At 45.2% G+C, this 27,596-nt stretch overlaps 1 protein-coding gene across 9 annotated transcripts in view; it reads right to left on the bottom strand.

Annotated features, from left to right (window-relative positions):
* LOC137357193 (phosphatidylethanolamine-binding protein 4) overlaps positions 1–27,596 on the bottom strand; it is a 485,084-nt gene that overhangs the window by 131,080 nt on the left and 326,408 nt on the right. For all 9 annotated transcript variants that reach the window (XR_010971151.1, XR_010971152.1, XR_010971150.1 and 6 more), the window contains one exon: positions 2,448–2,564. Coding sequence is in view for 5 of the 9 variants with exons in the window: in XM_068023337.1 (XP_067879438.1) it covers positions 2,448–2,564 (117 nt within the window). In the remaining 4 variants the exon portion in view is untranslated. The remainder of the gene's footprint in view (positions 1–2,447; positions 2,565–27,596) is intronic.

The raw sequence follows: 27,596 nt of genomic DNA, 5'->3' as shown, positions 1-27,596 counted from the left end.
TTGCTGTTTGTAGTATATATAAATGATTTGGAGGAAAATGTAGCTGGTCTGATTAGTAAGTTTGCGGACGACACAAAGGTTGGTGGAGTTGCGGACAGTGATGAGGATTGTCAGAGGATACAGCAGGATATAGATCGGTTGGAGACTTGGGCGGAGAAATGGCAGATGGAGTTTAATCCGGACAAATGTGAGGTAATGCATTTTGGAAGATCTAATACAGGTGGGAAGTATACAGTAAATGGCAGAACCATTAGGAGTATTGACAGGCAGAGAGATCTGGGCGTACAGGTCCACAGGTCACTGAAAGTGGCAACGTGGGTGGATCAGGTAGTCAAGAAGGCATACGGCATGCTTGCCTTCATCGGTCCGGGCACAGAGTATAAAAATTGGCAAGTCATGCTGCAGCTGTACAGAACTTTAGTTAGGCCACACTTAGAATATTGCGTGCAATTCTGGTCGCCACACTACCAGAAGGACGTGGAGGCTTTGGAGAGGGTACAGAAGAGGTTTACCAGGATGTTGCCTGGTCTGGAGGGCATTAGCTATGAGGAGAGGTTGGATAAACTTGGATTGTTTTCACTGGAACGACGGAGGTGGAGGGGCGACATGATAGAGGTTTACAAAGTTATGAGCGGCATGGACAGAGTGGATAGTCTGAAGCTTTTTCCCAGGGTGGAAGAGTCAGTTACTAGGAGACATAGGTTTAAGGTGAGAGGGGCAAAGTTTAGAGGGTTTGTGCGAGGCAAGTTCTTTACACAGAGGGTGGTGAGTGCCTGGAACTTGCTGCCAGGGGAGGTGGTGGAAGCAGGTACGAGAATGACGTTTAAGAGGCATCTTGACAAATACATGAATAGGATAGGAATAAAGGGATACAATCCCCGGAAGTGCAGAAGGTTTTAGTTTAGGCAGGCATCAAGATCGGCACAGGCTTGGAGGGCCAAATGGCCTGTTCCTGTGCTGTACTGTTCTTTGTTCTATGGCAACGGCAGCTTTGGTGTGAAGTGGCTTCACTTTGTACAAACACTGAAGTTATAGAAAAAATCTCCAGTCAGGCTCCAGCTCAACACGGGAGTGAAACAGAGTAAGATTCCATGGAAGCAGTCTCTATTTCACTCTGAAGCCAGGTTTACGTTAAAACCAGAATTACATAGAATTTTGCAGCATAGAATAAGGCCATTCGGCCCAATTGGTCTATGCCAGCGTTTATGCTGCACACAAGTTTTCTCCCACCTTACTTCATCTCATCCTTTCAACAGATTGAAGTCGTTCTTCCTAAATTATGGTTGTGCTGTAAATGCAGCCTAATTTGTTTTTAACATGTGAGTTTGGTGAAAAGACCGTAACATTTTAAAATCATAGCTTGTCGTCTAATCTATTCGCAATCACCTTTTCAGCATACCGTTGCAGGTGAAACATACTTAAGAAATTTGTAAACCTTCTATCAGACGGTAAATTGAGTTCACCAACCTCATTATTATGGTGATTTAATACAGTACTATGTAAGCTTAATAGCAATTCAAATAATAACTGGTTATTTGTTACATAATTTGGAGGCCTAACCCTTACAATATTACTCCTGAACATCTAATGAAAGACTATAAAACACCATAAATAACAACTATTTTACTTGTACATTCTTATTTTGAAAGTCAGATACAACATCAAGATATTCTCATTCAGGCTGAACTTTAAAAGCAGCTACTTTGATCTTTTGTGTGGGTTAATGTGGGTGTCAGATTTGGTAAATTAATAATGGGAGAAGTTACTGTGCAGATCAGTTAGGTTGTGTAAGATAGGTGTGACAAATAGAATAAGTCATCTCGATAATACCTATAACTTTAGGGTATAATTGATAAATGTTATCATCAATGGAACATTTCTCTTAGTCTCCATGATAAACCTGCATTTAATATTCATTCCAAGGCCAAAATGAAACATGTCAGTGGGGACAAACCACAACTATCTGAAGTGGGTTATTTTCTTCGGTACACCATCTATGCATAAGGTAAATGGATTACAAGACACTGACTTGGTCTGATGAACAAAAAACATATTTAAGTTCTCTCCTCTTTACTTAGGTCAAAAACAATTTCATCCTATGGTGTTGCTCGAAGGGTGTCTGGAGACAATAGCACTGTCTCATTCACATTTACGCACATCCACAGTAGTTTAGGCTACTATTGGCGGCATCAATGCATTGTAAAAGCACCAGAAGAGTTCAGTGTCAGCTTTTCAATTGGAGTTAATGTTGCAGCTGAGCTATTTCGTGAAGATCCTGTCAGCAGAGTAAAACACATTTGTATGTGCATCTGTATGAGATCTGTGAAGAGCTTACACATCAATATTTTGAATTGATGAAGAAGATATTAAAGAAAGAAAATCACTGTTAAAGCCAAAGAGTTGAGAAAAGAAAATATTGGCCCATACTTAATTTTTTATCGTCTTACCGGGACATCTTGTTTCCTTTCCGTCCAGGGAGATTGTTTGAGCAACTGGATGCTCGTAAAGGAAGAACTGGTAGCGGTGGAACCCAGAGCCAGGTGGTGGGGTGGGTGGCGCATACGCTGCAATGCAATGAAACAAAATTAAAGTCATAAATACCAAAATTTTCACATTAAGGGGTTCTTTACTGAGAATGCAATCACACGACTTTTTTAAAATTAGATATATTTATCAAGCACATCAACTCCCTCAAATGTGTATTACATTTGCTCTGGCTTCCTGTAGTAATCAGCATAAATGTTAGCGTCAAATGGTGCAGAATTTGGAAATAGATATGTGCTGATAGTATAACCACACACATAAAAACAATACAAAATCATATGTGAATATTGTGTGTGAGTGCTGTACATTTAGCTTAGGACAAGAACACAATGTGAAAAAGCATGGAATAAAAGACTAGATTTAGCTTAGGACCAGAACACAATGCCAGAAAAGATGGACTGAAAGCCAACATCATATAAAATCTGTAACAATTACCAAATGAAATGGCTTGGCTGATGGCAGCAGAGTTTAAAGGAGAGAGAAATAGTTCAGGAATCAGTCTAGATTCAAACCAGTCTCATGACATAAATGGGCACTAACCTACTGCAAAGGAACCACATCCCTTCATTTGCTATACTGTGAAATAAAATTGTAAACAGTACTCTTGGCCTTCACATTCATACATTCACTCAGGAGTGTATTAGAAATTTCTAACAAGACTACATTTTATTCTTTGGAACAATACCAATACAATATTTTTAGAAATGCAGAGATATTTGCTTACTGTAGAGGTTACAACACTCAAAAGACCATGACCTGAATTTTACGCCCCACCCCCAAAGAGCAGGAAGGTTGCGGGGGTGGGGAAGGGGTGTAATTTGGAGCAGGAGGCTCAGGGAGCACTTACCGACACGCACCGGCCTCCACTGCCACTTTATGGCAAAAAACAGCCCTCCCGCCCCAGGCCAATCAAGGTAATTAAGTGGCCAGTGGGCGACCCAGGCCTGAGAAAAGCCGCCTGACAAAAGTAGGCAGCTCTCTGACGGCCTGCGGGGTGGTGCTCCTGATCAGGCATCCCCAACACCCAACACACCCAGTGTCTCCCCAATCGACCACCAACAAAAACCTTCGTTGATTCAGGGGCTCCCTGACATCCTCGGCTTCAAGCTGGGCTGCACTCCCACCAATGGCCACCATTTCTGGCGGAGCTGTTGGAACTAAGAGCTGCCGGCCCGCTAATTGGCTGGCAGCTCCATTGGGCGGGACTTTCTGCCTCAAGCGGGGGGACGTCTTGCCTCAGAACAGTTAAAGGCCAGGGAACCGCAAAATACGAGCGGGCTCCCCAGGCCAGGCGGAAGCGGGTTCGCCACCGACCTTTCAGTTAGTGGACGGCTCCCAGCTGCCGAAGGAAAAATCCTGGCCCATTTAACCAAACCAATCCTTGTTGGCAATTACCCTTCATCTGAACAAACAGTTCTAATCACATTATCCCATCCTCTTCCTGTCTTCCTTCAATCCCATTTCCTTCCTCTCAGAGGGTCACGAGTCTTTGGAATTCTCTTAATCCAAAAGCGGTGGAAGCAGAGTCTTTGAATATTTTTAAGGCAGAGGTAGATAGATTCTTGATAAGCAAGGGGTGAAAGGTTATCAGGGATAGGTGGAAATGTGGAGTAGTCAGTTCAGCCATAAACTTATTGAAGGGCGGAGCAAGCTTGAGGGGCCGAGTGGCCTACTCCTGCTCCTAATTTGTATGTTTGTATGTTCATCCACCAATCTGATCTTAAATGATGTTGTAGTTTCTGTCTAAACTCCTAACCCTGGAAGTAAATTCCACACATTGTCAATTTAGCGTTCTTTCTTCTAAATCTCTTTCACTTAAACTTCTTTCTTGCAGATGCACGGGTGTTACTCACAGTGAAATAACACATATTTAGACCAAAACAATGGGCAGAAGCTGACTACTCTTTGACAAGTGACTCAGACCGGATCTTTTAGAGCCTTTTCACTATCTAAGAGGCTCAAGTCAGAGGTGTGAGAGAAGATTCACCACACATTTTGATGGGTGCAGCCACAATACCTAACACCATTCAGGACAGAACAGGCGGCTTGATCAGCAAGCCAGCTGATCATGGGACGACCAGTGCATTGTGGCTGCGTGCGGCACAGTGGTGCAGCGGTTCGCACCGCAGCCTCACAGTTCCAGCAACCCGGGTTCAGTTCTGGGTACTGCCTGTGCGGAGTTTGCAAGTTCTCCCTGTGACCGCGTGGGTTTCCGCCGGGTGCTCTGGTTTCCTCCCACAGCCAAAGACTCGTAGGTTGATAGGTAAATTGGCCATTGTAAAATTGCCCCGAGTGTAGGTAGGTCGTAGGAGAATGGTGGGGATGTGAGCCCTTAACGTAGGATTAGTATAAATGGGTGGTTGTTGGTCGGCACAGACTCGGTGGGCCGTAGGGCCTGTTTCAGTGCTGTATCTCTCTATGACTCTATCTACTGGCTACATAATGCACTGCAGCTACTCAAACAAGCTTACTTAACAACATCTTCCAAGCCCCTTGACCTCCACCACTGAGAAAGCCAAGAGTACCAATGTTATGGGAACACCAGCACCTACAAGTTGCTCTCTGAGTCATACACCATCATAACTTGAACACTAACCATCATTCCTTCATAGCCACTTGATCAAAGTCTTGAAATTACCTAACTTACAACTTTTGGCAGCACCATCGCCATAAGGATTGTAGTGGTTCAAGAAGAAGGTCCACCATGACAACTGGGGTTAGGCAATAAATGTGCCTTTGTTAGTATTGCCCGAGTCCTGAGAACAAATACACAGGTAATGCAGTTTTGAAATCAAGAGGGTCACGCTTCTAAGGAAAGCCTAAAACACAGTGAAAAATAACTGAAGTGCAAGTCATTTCTGAACTCTGTACACACTTCTTTGCAAGCTGTTGCAAAGCAGCACTGGTAGACATGTGGGAGCAGACTGGCTGACTGCCCAGGGAGTGGTGCATACACCGTGTTAAAATGAATGAAGTCGCGAACTCGCTACTAAATTATTCAGCTGCACTGATAGTACTTCCACCATATTTTTCCCCATAGTTGCGTTTCATAGGTCCAGAGCATCCATCTGTAATTTCAAACAGTGTTGAAGATAAAAGTGAGTCCGCTTTGTTCAGTTCTGATGATACTGCCTTTGCAACAATATTAGCTACTCCTCACAGATATTTCATGAGAGGAATCTGATTATGAAGGATCCATGACCTGTAAAGATAGAACCTGATTGACAGACTCCGTTGGGATCAATTGAAAGTATACTTCCTGGTAAAGGCAATGTCAATATTTGAACAAAGCCAGTAAACCATTACGTGTCAAAGATATTGATGGGAACAGAGTAATATAGATCTAGAAATTAGTGCTTGCAATAGTCGCCTACTTAATATTTATATCATATTCCTGAGTTCACAATTTTAACAAAGGTACTACGCCAAATATTTTAAATAGGTTAATGCCCCTTTAAATAGCAAAGGAACTACTGTCATCCAGATGGGGGAATGGAACAGACTGGAATGTTCTACAGAGAGCCAGCATGGACTCGATGGTCCAAATGGCCTCCTTCTGTACCTTAATGACTCTATGACTCTTAATGCTTTCAGTGTACATCGTTGAATGCAGGGGTGTTCAACCTTTCCACGTGAGGGCCCACATTACAATTTTTGTCCAGCATCGGGAGCCAGTGAGTAAATTTTGGAAAGAAAAAGGCTTTGTAAATTTTTCTTACTATTAATCAAAACCAGAAAAAATGTGCACTTTTGAGAACAAGCTTTAAATGAGAAGACTAATTTATTAACTTACTTTCTCGTCACTATGTTGAACAGTGCTTTCATGAGATACCTGGCACTATTTTTGCTTACACATGTAGTCAATGTTGGCCTTAACACTTGATGCAGTGATGCTGAGTATTCGGATAGATATCCAACTGTCAGGAGTGATCTTGATCTCTTTCTCTCCCCTCTCTCTCTCTCCTTTCTCTGTGTCCATCCCTCTTCCCTCTCTTTTTCCATCTCTTCCTCTCTCTCTCTCTCCCCCTACCCTGTGTTCCTCTCTCTCCCCTGCTCCCTCTCACCCTTTCTCTGCCCTCTCTCCCCCCGCCCCCCTCTCTGTCCAGCTCTCTCCCCTCTCTGTGTCCCTCTCTCGCTCCTCCCCTTCTCTTCCCCCACCCCTCCAACTGTGTGTGCACCTCCCCACTCTCTCTCTCTTTCTCCCTATTTCCCTCTCTTCCCTCTCTCTCACCCCTCTACCCCTCCTCTTTCCCCCTCTGTCTCCCCATTCCCTGGCTGGAATTTTTCCAGCGGCGGCGAGCTTCAAATGCGGAGGTGCAATACTTAGTGGCGGTGCTGCAATATTTAAGGCGGCAGCTCATTTACATGGAGGGGGCAGATGTTCCGTCCCCGGCAACGGTGTCTGGCGCCACTGTGCAGGCACTGATGCCTTTTTTAAAGGACTTCCAACCCTTGCAGTTGATTTACATGTTTAAGGAAACAGTAACTATAAATTTAATTTCAAAAATGTAACAAATGATTAAAGCCCCTCTCTCACCTCCCCAATGACTAAAGACTTTATTGATTGCCCTGTCCCCCCCAAAATATCTCATCTTCCGATCCTGACCTGTCCCCACTGAACTTTATTCTCACCTTCAACCCCTTCCCACTATCCCTTCCACCAATCGCAAGAGTTTTCCCCGCTCCCCCACCCACTCTAAAAACGTAACTCCTCCTCCCTCCCCACCAGTGTTCCACCTCGGATCTCCGAACAGAGATCCGAAGGTGCAGGAGTACCGGCAACCGGCCGGGGAATATCGGAGTGGGACAGCCATCACGACGATGTAAGACTTAATTCATGCCACCAGGCTTCGCCACCGCCTGTAATACGGGCGGAGCCTTCCTGGCGTGGAGGCCACCCGTCGCAACCCCCTATTTCGGGGGGCTGGTAAAATCCAACCCTCTGTGTCCATCTCTCTTCCCCCACTCTCTCTCTCTCTCTGGCCAGTGCTGGTTAAAGGGCTGCCTAACTCTATCTCTCTCCCTCCCTGTGCTTCCTCAGTGCTGCTCCGACCCGCACCTCTGGCTGCGTGCTGGCCCACTTCCTGCTCTCCCCTTGGCCTCTCTCTCCCTCTCCCCAACAGCAGCCATTCCCATTCAATCTTTCACTCCCTGAACCGCCCAAAAACACCAGGGGGCGGCCAATCCCAGCATGCCTGCGCCACGAACTGCCAATCAGCGCTGCGCTCACCCCGCCCAGGCAGCCCACTGACAGTCACAGGCAGTGACCATTCACAGACACGAGTCCACCATTCGTCAGATGCAGATTCCGCCTACCCCCTCTGCTTGACATTTACTTTAATAGGAGAGCTGTCAATCAAAGCCATTCTACACTCCTTCTCCAATAGCTATTGGCCAGTCCTAGAGATCCTGCCATCAATCAAAGCCAAGTCAGGGGCAACCTGCTATGAGTCACACAGGATTGGCGGGCCAGATCGAAACCTTTGGTGGGCCGGATTCTGTCCCACAGGCCATATGTTGGACAACTCTGCTCGAATAATACCAACTGTAATTCTAAGCCACTGCGTTTATCACACAAATTGGATTGGTTTTATATTGCTGGGGACACAACTATACAAAATCTATACAAATGATTTGGATGTGGGGACCAAATGTAATATTTCCATATTTGCTGATGACACAAAACTAGTTGGGAATGTCAGTTGTGAGGAGGATGCAAAGAGACTTCAAGGGGATTTTTACAGGCAAGAAAATGGCAGATGGAATATCATGTGAATAAGTGTGAATTGATCCACTTCGGCAGAAAAAACAGAAGGACAGAGTATTTCTTAAATGGTAAGAGGTTGGCAAGTGTTGATGTCCAAAGAGACCTGAGTGTCCTAGTTCATGAGTCACTAAAAGCTAGTATGCAGTTGCAGCAAGCAATTGGAAAGGCAAATGGTATGCTGGCCTTGACTGCAAGAGGATTTGAGTACAGGAATAAAGATGTCTTGCTTCAATTTTAGAAAGTCTTGGTGAAACTGCACCTGAAGTATTGTGTACAGTTTTGGTCTCCTTATCTGAGGAAGGATATACTTGCCAGAGGGAGTGCAATGGAGGTTCAACAGACTAATCTCTGGGATGGCGGGATTGTCTTTTGAGGAGAGATTGCAGAAACTGTGCCTCTATTCTCTAGAGTTTCGAAGAATGAGAGGTGATCTTATTGAAACTTCCAAAATTCTTCCAGGGCATGACAGGGTAAATGTAGATAGGATGTTTCCCCTGGCTGGTGAGTATAGAAGAATGGGACATAGTCTCAGAATAAGGGGCAGGCCATTTAAGACTGAGATGAGGAGGAATTTCTGTACTCAGAGGTTAGTGAATCTGTGGAATTCTCTTCCCCAGAGGGCTGTGGAAGCTCAATTATTGTGCATGTTCAAGAAAGAAATCAATAGATTTCTGAATACTAACGATATCAAGGGAAATGGGAATAGTGGGGAAAAATGGCATAGAGGTAGATGATCAGCCATGATCTGTTTGAATGGCAGAGCAGGCTTGACAGGCCAAATGGCCTCCTCCTGCCTCCCATTTCCTATGATTTTATGTCTACATACAGTCCCAGGTGCCACAGCTTTTCAGGCTCCCCGCTCGCCTTCAAGGATGGATTCTTGGGGACAAGGGCGACTCATTGAAGACATGGCTTCTTAAGCCTGTGAGGAACCAACACCCAGCAGCAGAGGAGAGGAACAACACTTGCCACGGCTCCACCCGAGCAACCATCGAGGAGGCCATTGGGCTGCTGAAGATGAGATTCTGCTGCCTCAATTGATCCGCTGGAGCCCTGCTGTATGCCCCAGCGAGGGTCTTAAGTTTTGTGGTTTTCTGCTGTGCTCTGCACAATCTCGCCCTGCAGAGAGGGTTGGCCTTACATGGCGATGAGATGCCTGAGCAATACTCCTCCACCAACGAGGGGGACGCAGAGGAGGGAGAGGAGCAAGCAGCACTGGATGGTGAAGGCCTTACACCCGAAAACAGGCAGACTGAACGACGTGCCAAGGAGGCAAGAGACAACCTCATAGTCATCTGCTTCCAGTCACACTGATGTCCACTCACAGAGAAAACAATAAATATTCACCTTAGGGAATGTAGTCTGTCACCTCCTTTCCATTTGTCTTCTTGAGCTTTCGACCAGCTGCAATGCGTGCTGGTGCCCATGGAAAAACATATGTTAATGAGGACTATGAGCACACTGTCATTGCACTGAGGGGGAAGGGAGCTGTCAGCAGCTCACAATTAAGGCATAAGGGAAAAAGGCTTTCAGACAATGATCATTGATGATCATAAATAGCATATTGTGAGAAGGATTTTGTTTTTGATTTATAAAAATCTTAGAATCCTATGTGGTTAAAAAACTGAAAAAGGATTTCAGTGGACATTGAGACATCTGAACTTTATGGATGTTTTGAAAGGCAGTTCAACAAGAGCTGAATTTGTAAACATGGACAGGAAAGCAGGAAACCAGCAAGGGGTTTGAGTGAAAAGAGAGAGAAGTTTCAGTTTCAGTTTTGAACTTTAAAAAGCCAATGAGTTTGAACAAAAAGCAGGCATTCTGAAATTTGATTCTGACCTGCCTAGATATTGGAAGAAGACCCAGAAAAAATATTACCTCTTGGTAAAGAATCCCTGCGTCAAGAGTGGTACTGTTGCCTCCTGCATTTTTAAGAAACCCTGAATATTTGCAGAAATCTTGTCTCTTTTAAAAGGACATTTGCATCGAATGTATAACAGAGAACTGACACCCTGTTGCTACACCCCTGATGGAAGACCTATGTGAAGCCTGCTGCAGTTGAATTTCCTCAAACACCTACCCATCACAGACTGTTTATCAACCTCGCCTGGAAAGAGTTCAAGTGGCATCCAACTATTTGACTTTGGGACACCTCGCCAAACCGAAGATCTTCCTTCCGGATCATGATAGACAAGTTATTTTATTATTCCTTTCATTCCTATGAAACATCTGTGAACCAAAATACTTTTTTCTGATTTACTGGGTTTTTTGGGATGTATGTGTGTTTGCATGAGGGCTAGGAAAATATGGAGCTTTAATATCTCAATTATTATCTAGATTGATATGCTGTGACCCATGGAGAAGTGGGACTGAATTAACAGTGCACTCCTCCTGCCTCGGTTGTAACAATATGTTCTACACCCGTGAATCCCCAGGAGTGGCAAGGTGGTTCTCTTAACACGTTTGCGAATGCTCGTATATGGTGCGATCACTATGACAGCTACGGGGCTGGAGGCAGGCCGCCCCTTGGCCTGAGATGACTTTGACAGGCATCCTCTGGGTGCCTGAGGCCTGGAGGGTCCTGGCTGCCTGAGGGTTTCCGAACACTGGTGCTGCTCTCTCCTCAGGCATTGCGGCTGCTGGAGCTGGGCTCACTGGCAGAAGGGCTGAGGAGGCGATGTCCACACTTAGAGCACCCTGAGGGGAACCCCCAGATGTGGACGGCTGCCTCTCCTCCTCCCTTTGAAGGCTCACTTGAACCCCCCCTGCTCACCAGTAAAGGACAAGGAGCAGAAGTTGTTCCCAGGCTCTTAGTCCTTCTCTCGCTTTGCCATTGTTGGGTTCAGTGCATGACCAAGGCGATGGTGTTCAGGTCTGCACATATCTGTGGAAGCTGGCGCTCCATGAGAGTCGCCAACCACTCAATCGAAGAAGACATGTGCTCGCATGCCTGGGACACGGCAGCACTCATGGCATGGATAGATTCCTCCATCGTCCGCCGAAGGCTGAGCATGACCTCTGGCATCTCCACGAAATGTTGCCTAATCCTTCTCTGCAACTCCAGCACGCCCAATGCTGTTGACACCAGAAGCTTGTCATTATCCTGGGGCTCAGCATGGTCCTGGCCACCCACCGTCCTCTGAGTTTCAGTGGCCTTGGCCACCCCAGCCTCAGCCAACTGGTCAGGCGCATGTGCAGTGCTCTCAGCAGTTTGTGAGCCTGATTCTACAGCTAAACACAAACCCACCGAGATGAAAGTATCTGCGCTGGTGGCAGATACAGCAGAGTCATGAGACAGTGCATCCTCTGACTGCGGATCTTCCTCAGAGGGAGAATTTTGTCCCCCTTCCACTGGAGTCTCCTGTGGACACCGACCTGCATGATAGAACATAAACATGAGTGGGTTAGGATTAGCACATCTAGTCATGCCAACCGTGCATGATGTGGGTCTCCTAAGTTAAACTGAATGTCGCTGGAATTTAATCCTCGCTCTCTTGCGCGGAGACGACAGTCTCACCGTCTGCTATGAAGCGGCCACCTTGGGTGTCCACCAGTTCCAGTGCTTCCTCCTCTGCCGTGGAGAGAGGCCTAATGTCGGGAATCCCTCCACTAGTACATAATGTCTCCCTTGTGTTGTGGTCCCTTTTGTCCTGCAAATGGAAAGAGGGAGATAGTCATACTTCACTGAGACATCAACATGACAGTTCTGCTAGTGGCAGCCCCTTGTCCCTTACTGGGCTTCCCCATAAAGCTCATGCTCCCGTCAGCTCTCAGGGGGGTTAATGGGGCTGAGCTGTGAAAGAGGGTGGCCTTTGGTCGAGATGCAACCATGCATCTGTCAGGAAGAAGTGATGCTTAACCGCCTTTGCCAGCACTTTTGTGGTGCGTCCCTCCCCATGTCTCGCTGCTACTCCGTAGCCTCATGCAAACCTTCAAAAGGAGATAGGTATGGAGCACTCACCTTGGCTGAACGAATGAGGTTGTTGACCTCTTGTACCCAGTTCCAGGGTCGGTGACCCCACGGCGATCTCTGTCGAGGCTTGTTTGGTCAGATGGGAGGACATATTCTTGCCATCGCTGGGGAAGAGGACCTCCTGCCTTTACCTTACAGCTTCAGGCTTGGGTTCAGCTCCTTGCCTAGAAGGCAGCAGAAGGGGCCCTGGGGCAGCAGAGGCGGCGGAAGGGGTCCTGAGGTGGCAGAGGCAGCAGAAGGGATCCTGGGGCAGCATAAGGAGACCGGGGCAGCAGAGGCAGCAGAATGGGTCCTCGGGCAGCAGAATGGGTCCTGGAGTGGCAGAGGCAACAGAAGAGGTCCTGGGGCAGCAAAAGGAGACCAAGGCAGCAGAAGGGGTCCTCGGGCAGCAGAAGGGGTCATGAGGTGGCAGAGACAGCAGAAGGGGTCCTGGGGCAACAGAATGGGTCCTGGGGCAGCAAAGGGCACTCAGGAAGGCACTCTTTCAAAGCAGGCAGGAGTGAATGCAGGTGCAAGCATCTGCTCCAAAGTCATCTGATGCCATATTTGGCATCTCACCTCCCGCCCCTGCCAAGTGACTGGGGGTAGGCCCTGCGCCTCTGCTTTTATAATTGTCTTCCCATGTGACAAACAGGAACGGCGCCCATTTACAGGCCCGCAATCATTCAGCCCATTGCTTTTCCTCTTCCCATTTTTCCAAAAAATGCACAGAAAGGTTCAATTCATGTGCGTATGCCATGTGAATATGAGCACTGAACTCACATGCCCAATGATGTGTCTATGACTCATTTTTGATTCACAAATCAGAAATAATATTTGCAACATCTGGATTCCCAATTAGCCACATATGGCTACTGGCTAGCGTAGTGGACAGCACTGCGAGAAAAGCATTACACAGGATGGCAGAGCACTGCAACATTCTTTTCAAGCAGCTACTTTGAGCAACATTCACATTTATGCTTCTGCACAAAATGCCCAGGTAATACGACTGACAAACAATGTAAGCACCAAGGCAAACTTTCAGTGTGCTGCCTTGTTTACAGCAGGAAGCAACTACAAACTAAAATGATCACAAAGTTGATTTTGAAAAAAATGTGAATGTTGCCAATAATTTTAATCTCAATGTAGATTTCTGGAGCGACCGAAAGAGGATCCAGAATCGTGTCCAGGTCGATAAGATAATTATGGGAATGGAAAAGACAATGGAATATTACTTTGAACTGCAAGAGTAGAGCAACACAGATCGAGGCGAGGAGATGGTAAATTTAAGACACATCTCAGGAAACGCTTTTTCAAGCAGATTGATCAGCTGATGGAATAGACTTTCACATGTAGGAATAGAGGCAAAAAAAAACCTTGGGATCATTTTAGAAACAACTGGACTGGGCAATGAAGTAGGATCTAGGATAAATGGATACATACGAGCATACGAACTAGGAGCAGGAGTAGGCTTCTCGGCCCCTCGAGCCTGCTCTGCCATTCAATAAGATCATGGCTGATCAACTCCACATTTCCGCCCACCCCCAATAACCTTTCACCCCCTTGCTTATCAAGAACCTATCTACCTCTGCCTTTTAAATATTCAACGACTCTGCTTCCACCACCTTTTGAGGAAGAGCGTTCCAAAGAGCTGGCACAGGCAGGAGGGGTTGATTGGCCCCCTTCTGTGCTGTTTCATGCGATGATTCTAGGTGGTATCTAAAGTATGTCGCCTCTGCAACTGCCTCCAGTTGAAGGATTTGATTGGCATCTCAGTCAAGAGAAATGATTAAGTGTTGGGAGTAATTTTTGTGAAAACTGAACTTATTGCATCTCGTTGGTTAAGGTAATTTGGAAACAGAAAGGCCACAAAACTGTGCTCCGGAGAACTACAGGTGTCACCTCCACAGAAGCCCCGAAGGCATAAAATTGAACACGCCACGCTGCTGGCCAATTCCGGTGCGGTCCGTTCAGCGCCCCATGCTGGGAAAGGCACTCGCACGCATCCTTATCCTTCACCATTTTGTGATTACACGTCAAACTGAAACTACCGCTATAAAACTCTTACGTGGTTTATGCCGTCTAAAACTGCCCCATCAGGATGAGTAACCTGATTTCAGATGGTCTGATCATTGTTTAACTCGCTGAGTTCCACTGTCAGCAAGCAGTGCAAATGTTGTACAAAGACATTCAGCAAGAAAAATGAATGCAACTTCTATGCAACATCAACTTTTATCTCACAGTTCATTCAACTTTATCTTGTTTTAAAATGGTCAGCTATATAAACGCACTGGCTCTGCCAAAGCAGATCATGTTCTAAGGGAAATCTGCGTTCTGTGCTTGCACTCGACCAGTTTATTTTACAGTATTTGAAGCAGCTCTCTTCCCGGTCTTCTACGTGAAAGATGAATGTGAAAACTGTCTCTCAACCAATGATCGCACTGATGTGACAGCACTGGATATGGAAATATTAAATGGCAATGCCATGAAGTGAGAAAACAGAGATTTGATCGTTCTTTCTGCTCTGTTCCCATTTGGAGCCTTGCGACAAAGGAAGGATAAAATGGAAAGCAGGTCCTCACTGAATGGTTTGGAGGTGACAGAAAGAGTTAACGCTGTATCTGTGTACTGAACTTGAGAGCAAGTGAGGAAATTTACTGCTCTCAGGAAGGTTGCTCGGTACAGCATTGCTCCCATCTTGCTTAATTTTATAATGTTACACTAACAACCATTCATTGTAAACTTCATGCAGCAATTCAAGTAATTTCCAGGAATGTCAGTATTTCATCAGGGCGCTCTACTTGCCCCATCGCTATGTGTCTGCCACACGGACCAATAAATGCCAAGCAATGAAGACCAAACATGCTACTTTCACAAGGTACTTCAATGCTGACATTCAGAATTGTCGAGGAAAGCTGCTGCTTTGGACATATGGATGACACTGATCTTCTGCTTCATTCCTTATTCCAAAATGAATGCCTTTTTTCAATCAACTTGCAGAAGAAGACCACAGAACAACTGCCAGTGCCTGAAAATAGATGGGGGGGGGGGGGGGGGGGGTGGTTACGTAACTTTGACAACCCTACCCTCTCCATGAGGTCTTTGACAGTCCTTTATATCTACATTAATGTAACCAGCTGTCCTTTGTAGAAATGGTTGCCTTCCTTTTGCAGAGCGGGTTGCCAATGGCAAAGACTTTGGACGTGATTTTAACTCTACCCACCTGGCAGAAACCAGTTGGGTAGGTAATTAAAATCCCCCAGGTTAGTGACTTGCCCTGGAGCCAATGGGAGCTGATCATTCAGTTTTAACCTGCTTGACTGAACAGGTAGCAAGAACACTTGCTCAAAGCTCACGGGGTCCAACTTTATATATGCAAGTCAGTCCCAATGATGTCACTGGGACCCAACTGCAACTTTAACTTGCCGACATGTTTAGGAAGCCACAGTCGCTTTCTTGCCAGTAAAGAAAGGATGGAAGAGAATCCAGAGCCAGAGCGGTCCAAACAGCTTATTTTATTTTTCTTCGGTGGCCAGGAGGAGCTGGAAAGCTCAGGTCAACCTTCCTGATTGTGAGACTCTTGGGGGATGGCCCCGGCAGCCAATCATGCCACCTAACTGCTGTCAACGGGCAGCTCTGTGCCCAGAATGGGTGGGAAGAAGGCCAGCAAAATTTAAATGAAGCTTGTGAGTTACAATACCTTGGGCCTCATTTCTGGAACAGCAGGTGCTTAGTATCAATGAGCAAGAGAAATAGACACCTGGAGTGAGCTACAATTTTGACAGCAGAAGGTCCAAATGTTTTAGACAGAAACACCTGCAGGGTTCCAAATTCAACTACAATCAGGAATTAAGGTGTTACCAAGCTACTGAGATATATTGACTGTTCCAGTCCTCATCCCTTACAGCAGACTTGTTGATGTGAACGCAATTCACTCAGTATAAACAGTGGAAGGTAAGACCATCACAGGTTGCAGGAATGACACATTAGCTGCAGACACTCTCTGGAAGATTCAGAGTGTAAACCATCAGTTGGTTTTGTTAAAAAGGAGACTTTTAAACGAATAAACTACGATAGACTTCTTCTACGGGCAAAATTGGGCTCCCTGTGAAAAAATATGAACTTTCACTTTTCTCCCATATCTTGTACCGATCTCGCACATTGGTCACCTCTGGTTATTAAATGGAAATTATTGAATGGCATCTGTTCATCAATGTAATTTTAGTAAATATAAAAACAGCTTCTTTGCTTTGATACAACAAAAAACAGAAAGTTTGTTCCTCTTTTGCTAAGTATGGGGGATGGAACAGCCCAAAATAGCCGGTGCGCTTGATACCTATGAAGTGGTGCCTTCTCTGATGAGGCAACTGGTGAATGCTATTTGCCTGATGGTGGTTGGCTCTCCATGATAAATTTGAATGGTGCAAGTGTTGGGGACTGTGCCTGAAAAATCTGCAACGATCGCGTGCTTTGTCTGTTCAACTCTTTTATAATTTGTTTCAATATGTTTTAGTTACCGCCAAACTTGATTTTTCCAATGCTCTCTTGACCGGCCTCCACAGACCTGAATTCATCCAAAACTCTGCTGCCCAAAACTCTAACTTACACTAAGTCTTTTCACCCATCGCCCTTCGAGTTTTTTTGACCCATATTGGCTCCCGGTCCACCAGCACCTCAGTTCTAAAATTCATCCTTGTCTTCAATACTCCATGGGCTGGACCTTCCCAATCTCTGGAATCTCCACCAGCCCTACAACCCCCCTGGAGCTCTGCATTCCTCCAACTTTGTCCTCTTGTTCTTCCCCATTTGCTTCACCTCATCATTAAGTGTTTGCCGCCAAAGGTGGTATAAAGGTGGATCCTCATTGACTGCCAAAAGTGCAAATGCACCTGTTAGGTATATTTCCTTTGATCTTCCTCCTCCGCCACCTGAAAACAAAAAATGATGCTTCGCAGGATAACCTTTACTCCTATGCAGGTAGCACACAAGATGTCCCTGGGGAAAGACAAATATAGCAGACGTGATGTGGCTTGAAGAAGCTCCCAGATAAGTAAATTTTTGGCACAAGAACAAAGCAGCTAAATAGTAAAACAGATAAACAGCAAAAAAGCACTGCAACATGTACAAATGAATGAAGTTCAACAGATTCAAACAAATGGGTCCACCCTAAGAGACAGGACCCAACATGCGGAAAGGATCTGCCCATGCAATATCAATTTAGAAAGGCTTTGAGCATCTCAAGAGTTATTCAAGCACTCCAAATAAACCAAGGCCCCATCTACCCTCTCAAGTGATGTAAAAGGTCCCATGACATTGAAACACAGGCTGCCAATCAGGGTAATTCTGGCCACAAAGCTGTTTACATTATTTTATAATGTGGCAATGTGATAATCTTCTGTGTCATGGATATAAACTTTGGTTTGAAGCAGGTAATCTTCAAATACCACCGTGAAAAAAGGACTCAAAATATTTCAAGGTTTTGAACTGTTTTTGATATTTATTAGATACAATTAAACTCTCAATACAACATTTTTATCTTTTTCTGAAAGAAAAATATTTTCATTTTATCTGCAGATAAATAAACGTTTTGTGGTTCAATCATATTCCTTCCCTTAATTTGATTTGGTTTCCCCTGTCCAACAAAACCTCCTGCAGAAAGTTGCTGAGCGTTACTTCCACTCTACTGGGATAGGTGGAATTGAGTTTGTGACTTTCTGACTGAACCATTCATCATCTCATCAAATGAGAACTCATTCTGGCCAGTTTGAAATCGGCAAATATCATCAACAGTATCGAGACAGTTTTTGCCTCAGTTAACCCATCATCTTCCAGGTGAATGATCATTTGTTGCAGGCAGGGATTGATATTCCCTCAACTCCTGAAGATCTTTACATATTGGCTTCTTAAAAATCTCTCTTCTTCTTCTTTGGCCTCCTTATCTCGAGACAACGGGTAAGCGCCTGGAGGTGGTCAGTGGTGTGTGGAGCAGCGCCTGGAGTGGCTATAAAGGCCAATTCTAGAGTGACAGGCTCTTCCACAGGTGCTGCAGAAAACTTTGTTTGTCGGGGCTGTTACACAGTTGGCTCTCCCCTTGCGCCTCTGTCTTTTTTCCTGCCAACTACTAAGTCTCTTCGACTCGCCACACTTTAGCCCCGCCTTTATGGCGGCCCGCCAGCTCTGGCGAACACTGGCAACTGACTCCCACGACTTGTGATCAATGTCACAGGACTTCATGTCGCGTTTGCAGACGTCTTTAAAGCGGAGACATGGACGGCTGGTGGGTATAGATACCAGTGACGAGCTCGCTGTACAATGTGTCCTTGGGGATCCTGCCATCTTCCCTGCAGCTCACATGGCCAAGCCATCTCAAGCGTCGCTGACTCAGTAGTGTGTATAAGCTGGGGATGTTGGCCGCCTCGAGGACTTCTGTGTTGGAGATACGGTCCTGCCACCTGATGCCAAGTATTCTCCGGAGGCAGCGAAGATGGAATGAATTGAGACGTCGCTCTTGGCTGACGTGTTGTCCAGGCCTCGCTGCCATAGAGCAAGGTACTGAGGACACAAGTTTGATACACTCGGACTTTTGTGTTCCGTGTCAGTGCGCCATTTTCCCACACTCTCTTGGCCAGTCTGGACATAGCAGTGGAAGCCTTTCCCATGTGCTTGTTGATTTCTGCATCTAGAGACAGGTTACTGGTGATAGTTGAGCCTAGGTAGGTGAACTCTTGAACCACTTCCAGAGCATGGTCGCCAATATTGATGGATGGAGCATTTCTGACGTCCTGCCCCATGATGTTCGTTTTCTTGAGGCTGATGGTTAGGCCAAATTCATTGCAGGCAGCCGCAAACCTGTCGATGAGACTCTGCAGGCATTCTTCAGTGTGAGATGTTGAAGCAGCATCGACAGCAAAGAGGAGTTCCCTGATGAGGACTTTCCATACTTTGGACTTCGCTCTGAGACAGGCAAGGTTGAACAACCTGTCCCCTGATCTTGTGTGGAGGAAAATTCCTTCTTCAGAAGACTTGAACGCATGTGAGAGCAGCAGGGAGAAGAAAATCCCTAAAAGTGTGGGTGCGAGAACACAGCCCTGTTTCACGCCACTCAGGATAGGAAAGGGGTCTGATGAGGAGCCACCATGTTGAATTGTGCCTTTCATATTGTCATGGAATGAGGTGATGATACTTAGTAGCTTTGGTGGACATCCAATCTTTTCTAGTAGTCTGAAGAGACCACGTCTGCTGACGAGGTCAAAGGCTTTGGTGAGATCAATGAAAGCAATGTAGAGGGGCATCTGTTGTTCGCGGCATTTCTCCTGTATCTGGAGCTAATAATGGAGCTAATTAAGGAGCTTGCTGTGATATAGTTTCCTGCTGGGGTTTCTTTTGGTTAGAGAGATGCTGGCTCGAGCAAAAAGAAAACTAAGCTCGTCATGCAAATACAGATGGCACTAATTTTACATCTTTCAGAAATTATGCTCATAAGAGAAAAGACTGCATTTCCAAGGTGCAGTGATCGGATTTTCACAAAACATGAACAGGGCCCCCTTCCATTGTTTTACATGAACGCAATCGAGGATATGTGATTTTCTTGCCAATGAATGAGGCAACAGAAACAGTTACTTGAAGGAACAGTACTATTTTTCACCTTGATGCAGAAAACATTTCAATCATCCTGATAATATTAGATCAGGGCATCAGCAACCAGGATTGTTACTGCTGCCATCACAATCTCAAAGGAGCTGGAAGATTATGGCCTCCTTTCTGTGCCATAAATGATTCTATGAACAGCAGCTTCCTAAAGACCTGGATTAAGCATATGGTGTAAGGAAGAGGATAAAAGAATGAAAATATTGAAAGTGAAGATGAGGAGGTGAAAAAATGTGATTGAGTTTAAATGCCAAGGAAGCTGCATGCCTAACTCAAAGAATGACAGAATGATTTCAGGAAATGCAATGCTTTTCTGGCTTTCAGTGGAAAGAAGATAGATAGGATGAGGCAAAGAGAGGCCAGTTGACCCTGTCCAAGGATGGGGGAAATGCTCAATATGCCCAATGTAATCTGTATATAATTCAGTTTTACAATTAAAAACACACGCATCTTATCAGATAAGCGGATAATATCCAGTTTGTTACTAGTTTTCGACAATTCTCAGTTGTTTCTTCAGAAGACTTCTCACCCTCACTCTGACTCATCTTGATGAGGGTAGCTTTCCTTCAAACTCCATGAACATTGCAAAAATCAACTCCACGTGTTGCCTTGATGTCTTGACTGTGATTACTTGAGAAAAAGCACAGCAGTCATCCAGGTTAGGATTCTCCCAAAGGATAATATCAATGAACAAAGAGAATTTAAGTTCCGAATGAAATTATTCACCCTACACATTCCTAGTACCAAATCTATCTGTACAGGTGACTGTGACTCTTGGCTGGAAGTGGAAGAAAAGGCCAGTTACTCAGAACAACACATAATGGAAAGTGATTTGGTTCCCTTCATTGTGGATCAACTTCTCCATCTCATACCAATATTCAGCATTGAGATTCTTTCACATTACTAAGTTTGCACAATATCTTTATGGATGTCTGGCTGCCAGCATTTTTAAAAGCCTATTTAAAGTTAGCAGCGCTCCCATGGAGTCCATTTGAGCTGAAACAATTTGGGAAAGTGAAATGAAGAGAGGCGGATGGAGACTCTTGTGGAGCATAAACACCGACATGGACCAGTTGGGTTAAATGGCCTCTTTCTGTGCTGTACATTCGATGTCTTGGTCACTCAATACCAAGCTGTTCTTCTTTCATCACTCTGCAACACTAATTCAGCCATGTTTCCCTCAGCAAAATATCAGGTGCAATTGAGAGTTCCTATGAAACACCAAGCACGTTTTGGATAATGAGGGTGTTTGAACAGATTTTTATCTAAATCAGGTCTAATAAGTCTAAGCTGAGAAGATTTATGAACTGTCAGGCAAACACAGTACTTAAATACCACATATTCTGTACTCTTGGTAAAGTGGATTCCTTCCAATCTTATTTCACTGTTTTCATTTTCTGAAGTCCCAATTCTTTTTAGTGGGTGCACGTGTACATCTGTCACTTTTTGTTGTCTGTTGCTGCTTATTACTATTTGACTTTTGTATACAGAATTCCTGTGCACGCATGCTTGTTACTTCTATTCATTTCTGACACCAGCCAGAAGCAAGTGCCAGCAGTTTCCTTGAAATAGGATACACAATCAGACACTGCACAAACTTTCGTGACAGTCATTGACAAAACTGAGTGACTTATTTCACAATGGCCTAATTCTGCAAGATAGTTCATTGTGAGTATTTTTCTGAGGGAAACATATACTGGTGTTAACCCCAGTTACTGTCACTATTTTAGCTGGCAATGTGTCACTGTCAATGAAAGGAATGTGTTTTATTGATCAACAGCAACATACTTCAGAAAATGCTATCAACAGAATACCAATTCAGCCACTACTCGCAGCTTTAAGAGTTTCCTGCTAAGGACTGGCAAAGTCTCAAAAACTTTGTTTACAATGGTGGCTAGCGGGGAAATTAGATCATGGCTGTGTACAGTCTGAGCTCACAGCTGGACAAATAAAACATGAATTGGCAGACTCTATTCAAAAGCAAATAGAACACTATTGAGCAAAGGCTGGCGTAAAACAAATGCAGGACATACCAATTTAGCAGTGCGGCGGCCCATGCTGATCTCTTCACGCCCTGGTTCAATGCTAAATTTGTGAGGTCACTTTTTTTTCGGAGTCCTGGGGAAAGTAAATTTGAGGCCTAACACCTGTCAAATTAGTGATCAGTGTGGCAGGCCAGCATCTTCAAAGGCTGTGTTCCTGTTATTTTTCTTAACAATACAATCGGTTTCAAGGAATAGCTTTTTATTGCCTTCTTTACCAGTTAAATATCCTGACAATTATGGTTTACGTTTATGACAGAAGGAAAAGGAGAATATGATCACCATACTTTTTAGCAATTTATCAGCATGTAAAGATATTCCACACTTGTACACATGTGGGGTTGAATTTTCATCATGGAGACAGGAAACAGGAGCCGGATCTGTTTTTGCGTCAGAAACCTGGCTCCGTGGGAAACTAATTAAATTTTAGATTTTCACAGGGGTGAGCCCTTAATTGATATGGAGACAGATTGCCTGCCCACTCAGAGCCAGTGGGGGCAGGAATGGAGGTGAGTCAGATGAAGTGTGGAACTCATTTAGAAACCCCACTGCAGCCATTGTAGTATAAGGATATCAAAGGGTTAATCTTGAGAGAATGTAAAGGTTACCACCCACCAGGATGAGGTTAGAGATCATGTGGGAGAGACTTGAAAACAGTTACAGCATGGCTTTTGCAGGAGACACACAGGCTAGTGTGGAGCGTACATAGTTACTATACAGTAAAGATTAATGTTGAAACAGTACAGTCTAAGAACATAAAATAAAAGGAAAATACTGCAGATGCTGGAAATCTGAAACAAAAACAAAAAGTGCTGGAAATGTTCAGCAGGTCTGGCAGCATCTGTGGAGAAAGAAGTAAAGTTAACGTTTCAGGTCGGTGACCTTTCATCGGAACTGGCAAAGGTTAAAAAAGAATTAGGTTTTAAGCAAGTGAGGGGGAGCGGGTGGGGGAGAGAACAAAGGAAAAGGTGTTTGATGGGGCAGGAGAGATTAAATAACAAATCTGCCCTGGGACAAAGGCAAAGAGTGTGATAATGCTTGTGGTGAAAAACAAAGCATTTGTCGAGAGAGACTATTAATAGCGGAATAATGAGCAACTCTGACTGCATGGGCACATGGTTAAAAAAAAATCTAAAAAAAAAGCCAGTCATGCTCTGAAGTTATTGAACTCAATGTTCAGTCCACAAGGCTGCAGAATGCCTAATCGAAAGATCAGGTGCTGTTCCTTGAGCCTGCATTGATGTTCACTGGAACACTGGAGCAGGCCAAAGACAGAAATGTTGGCATGAGAGCAGGGGATGGGGGGAAGTGTTGAAATGGCAAGCAACAGGAAATTCGGGGTCATGCTTTGTTATTTAATCTCTCCTGCCCTATCAAACACCTTCCCTTTTGTTCTCTCACCCACCCCCTCCCCTTCACTTGCTTAAAACCACATTCTTTTATAACCTTTGCCAGTTCTGATGAAAGGTCACAGACCTGAAACATTAGCTTTACTTCTTTCCCCACTGATGCTTCCAGACCTGCTCTGCCTTTTGTTTCAGTCTAAGAACTTCTCCGGCTAGACTCTCTATGGTGGCAGTAAAATGAACCAAATACATAACAGCCAAGACTGAGGCTGCTGGTTGTCCTTAGGGAGAGATCTGCGGTTTGTGCCAAAGCCTTCCACTGCAACAGAAGGGTGCGAGATGTCACTGGGGAGCCAGAGGCCTGGCACCCGGGAAAGGGCAGACTTGCATCTCATGCTGGAGGCCATGCAGGAGAGGAGGGAGGCCCTCTTCCTGGAGAGTGGCACCTCATTGTGCAGCAGGGGCATCTCTCTGTTCAGCGTCATCTTCCTCCCTCTCCAATTCCTCCTTCTCTATTACCTCCTGCTCCTCCCTTGATGAGCTGTCTCCTTCCAGAGCCTCACCGTCCTCAAGGTCGACACTTGTCTCAAGGGCCAGGTTATGGAGAGCGCAGCAGACCTCCATAATGACCCAGACCCTTGCAGGAAGGTACTGGGGGTCACCACCCCACCATTCCAGGCAGTGGAATCTTCAGAAGCCCGATGGCCTGCTCAATGGTTGCCCTGCTGAATAGATGTTGTCATGCCTCTGTGTCTCCATCTGAGGCTCCCATAGAGGGTTCGGTAGCCATCTCTTCAGTTCAGGTTTGAGGCAACCTGGACTGGTAGAGGTTGAAGGAGTCATGGCAGCTGCCAGGAAAGCAAGTGCACACAAGGAGAAAGCTCTTGTCGTGGTCGTAGACCAGCTGGAAGATGGGGAGTGGAAGCCCTTCCAGTTGATGGATCTCAGTGGTCAGTCACTGGGTGCCTTGAAGGCCACACGGAGGTATCCAGTGATGGAGGTAAAACTCAATTCCCTCTGTTCCTGAAAGGCCATGTCTGTCGTTAAATGAATCAGCTGTCCAGTTTTAGCAAAGAGGGCATCAGTGACCAGTGAGATGCAATGGTGTGTAGCTATTTTTGAGATGCCACTAAGGCCCACAACTGATCCTTGCAAGGAGCCAGAAGCGAAGAAGTTCAAAGCCAGAATGACTTTGATGACTACTGGCAGGGAATGGTGACCAGTGCTGCAAGGTGTGAGGTCTTCAGCGACAAGGGCAGATGAGATGTCTGTGACCATCTGCCTGGATAGTCACAGTCTGCTGTGGCACTGGTTCTTGGTAATCAGCGGTTGATCCTGTGTTGAAGGTTTGGCCTCCATTGCCTTCCTGCCCTTCTTTAGGCTTCCGTGCCTTCCTGAAGCCCGACACTCCGCCTTTCCTGGGAAAGGTGTTGTCCCTTGCTATCCTGGTTGTCTTCCGGTTCCCAAATGTTAGAAATAATCACACTTTAGACTTGGAAAGGCTGGCACTCTTTGTGTTTAACACAGCTTCCATGCTGCCTGGTTAGCAGTACTGTAGACTGGTGTAGTGTTATGTATCACATGACTCTCCAGTGGAGCTGTTAATGTGGCCCCCTGGAACACTTACACATAACAATTAGTTACGAGCTTTTTACAGATAATAGAATATATGTAACACCCCTCATCATCACTGGGCCCAAAATCTGACAGTCATGCCCCCATTGCCAGCAGAAGCCTTCCTCCTAGACAGGTGGTCACCCAATTGTTCTTGGTGGCCTTGCCCCTGCTCTTCTTCCCCTGCGATGTGGGGAGGGAGGGGGGGGGGGGAAGGGATGCCAACCCCGTTCAAAGCCCGGACGGTGAGTGGCCACTCCCCCTGCCAACTGTGCAGGGCAAAGGTCACCTCCTTACCAAGTGCCCAGTCCCCCGTTGCCCCACTGACCGTCTTTTGGGGCCGAGCTATGGCCGAAGGCAGTTATGGCTGGCTGAACCCCACTCTTGACTCACCTGCCTTCAGATAAACTGTTTCTAAAGGCGTGGGTAGCCTCTCTGGCCCTTTAAAAATGTGAACTTGAAACCTCTGACAAACTCTTAACCAACATTTCCAAAGTGTTAATTGGCCTTAATTGGAAGGAGAGGTGGGATTCCTGTCCCACCCTCCCCCGGCCTTGGTGATTATTGCCTCGGTGCCTTGACATTGACATGCCGCCTGGTCCGCTCCTGACTTCAGCCTGCAGACTCTGTTTTTAAACGAACCCTCATCTTCCTTTTTTAAAAGCACTTACTTTGTTGAGTAACTTGTAATTTCATGGGACTCGTTCGAAAACTGAACTGATAATCCTGACATTAAGACCCAAAGTATTCATAGTAATATGACTCTGTGGACAGAGGAATTACAGAAAGATAAAAAGCAGAGGAGGAGTAAATAGATGTTGCTCAGATTGAATTAGAATTAGAATATTACAGCGCAGTACAGGCCCTTCGGCCCTCGATGTTGCGCCGACCTGTGAAACCATCTGACCTACACTATTCCATTTTCATCCATATGTCTATCCAATGACCATTTAAATGCCCTTAAAGTTGGCGAGTCGACTACTGTTGCAGGCAGGGCGTTCCACGCCCCTACTAAACTCTGAGTAAAGAAACTACCTCTCACATCTGTCCGATATCTATCACCCCTCAACTTAAAGCTATGTCCCCTCGTGGCTGAGGGAAACTAGCAGTGTTCCCTGAGATTGATGTTGGGACCTCTCCAGACAAATAAAAGATTTGCATAAAGGCACAGACGGTTTGTTTGCGAATACCATCAGATTAGATGGCACAATAAACGATGAGGAAGAATGTGTGTGATTAGGGTGCAGAAATGTGCAAATATTTGGCAAAGGCACTTCAATATAAGTAAATCTGAAGTAGTAGATTTTTAGAGGTAAATAAACAGAATAGAAATATATCCTAAATGGTAAAATTCTCAAGGAGTGGAAGAAGAGAGGTTGAGGAATGCAGGTGCTCAGACCTTTAAAAGCAGGATTACAGGTAGAAAATGCCACAAATACAAGAAAGGCAAAGGGAATTTTGGCTTTTATATATTTATATATATATAGGAGCACTGAATTCAAAAGCAAGATAAAGAAAGAAATTGGCTTCAATATTAACCAATGCCCTCCTGCTGCCCACCCATGGGATAACTGGGAGCACAGATGAAGAGGTATGTTTTAAGGTGGCCTCTGAAAGTAGGAAATTAAGGTGAAGTGTTTTTCAGAGTTCCAAACTGTCAGGGATATTGGGGCTTACACCTTTGCTAAAAATGGCAGGTTGGCAGAAAAGGGAAGCAGGCAGTAGACCAGAGCTGGAAAAGCAGAGGATGTGAACAGGGTTGAAGAGCTGGAGGTGGGGGGGTAGCGGGGGTGTGACTGCAAAAGACAGAAAGGAACAAGACTGTGGAGGGACTGGAAAACAAGGACAAAGATTTCAAAATCCATGTACTAAGGGGTGAAGACCCAATACAGGTAAGCAAGAATAGGGGTGATAGGTGAATTTTACTGTGTTAAAGGAGTTATGGAAATGCAAGTTCTGATGAAAGGTCACTGATCTCAAACACTAACTCTACTTCTCTCGCCACACATGCTGCCAGACCTACTGTGTATTTCCAGCATTTTTTTGTTTTTATTAGCGAAATGCAAGTTGTTGGTTTGGTATGCCATTGGTAGCAAGTGTTATGTGAGTCAGTGTTTCTGTGAGATGGAATCCAGGAGGATAGATAACAAGTGCACCAATTTTGAATTGATATCAGAAACATAAAGGGAAAAGTGAAATTTCTCATGCAAGGGTAATTCGAATATGCAACGTATTACCACAAATAAATCAGGAGGTGGAAGGAAGAGAGAAACTTGGTGAAATTACAATCACAACGGAAGCGATACTGAGCAAACTGATGGAGCTGCGGGCTGACAAGTCCCCGGGTCTTGATGGGTTTCATCTAATGGTCTTAAAAGAGGTGGCTAATGAGGTAGTAGATGCGTTAGTATTAATTTTTCAAAATTCGCTCGATTCTGGAAAGGTTCCATCAGACTGGAAAGTAGCAAATATAACCCCTCCATTCAAGAAGTGGAGGAGGTAGAAAACAGGTAACTGTAGGCCAGTTAGCTTGACGTCTGTCATAGGGAAAGTGTTAAAATCAATCATTAAGGAGGCTATAGTTGGACACTTAGAAAACCTCAAGGTAATCGGGAATAGTCAGCCTGGGTTTGTGAAAGGGAAATCATGTTTAACCAATTTATCAGAGTTCTTTGAAGGAGTAA

This window comes from Heterodontus francisci, chromosome 47, assembly GCF_036365525.1.
Source record: "Heterodontus francisci isolate sHetFra1 chromosome 47, sHetFra1.hap1, whole genome shotgun sequence".
NCBI lineage: Eukaryota > Metazoa > Chordata > Chondrichthyes > Heterodontiformes > Heterodontidae > Heterodontus > Heterodontus francisci.
The sequence above is the reverse complement of the archived record's forward strand: the minus strand, read 5'-3'. Positions and strand labels throughout refer to the sequence as shown.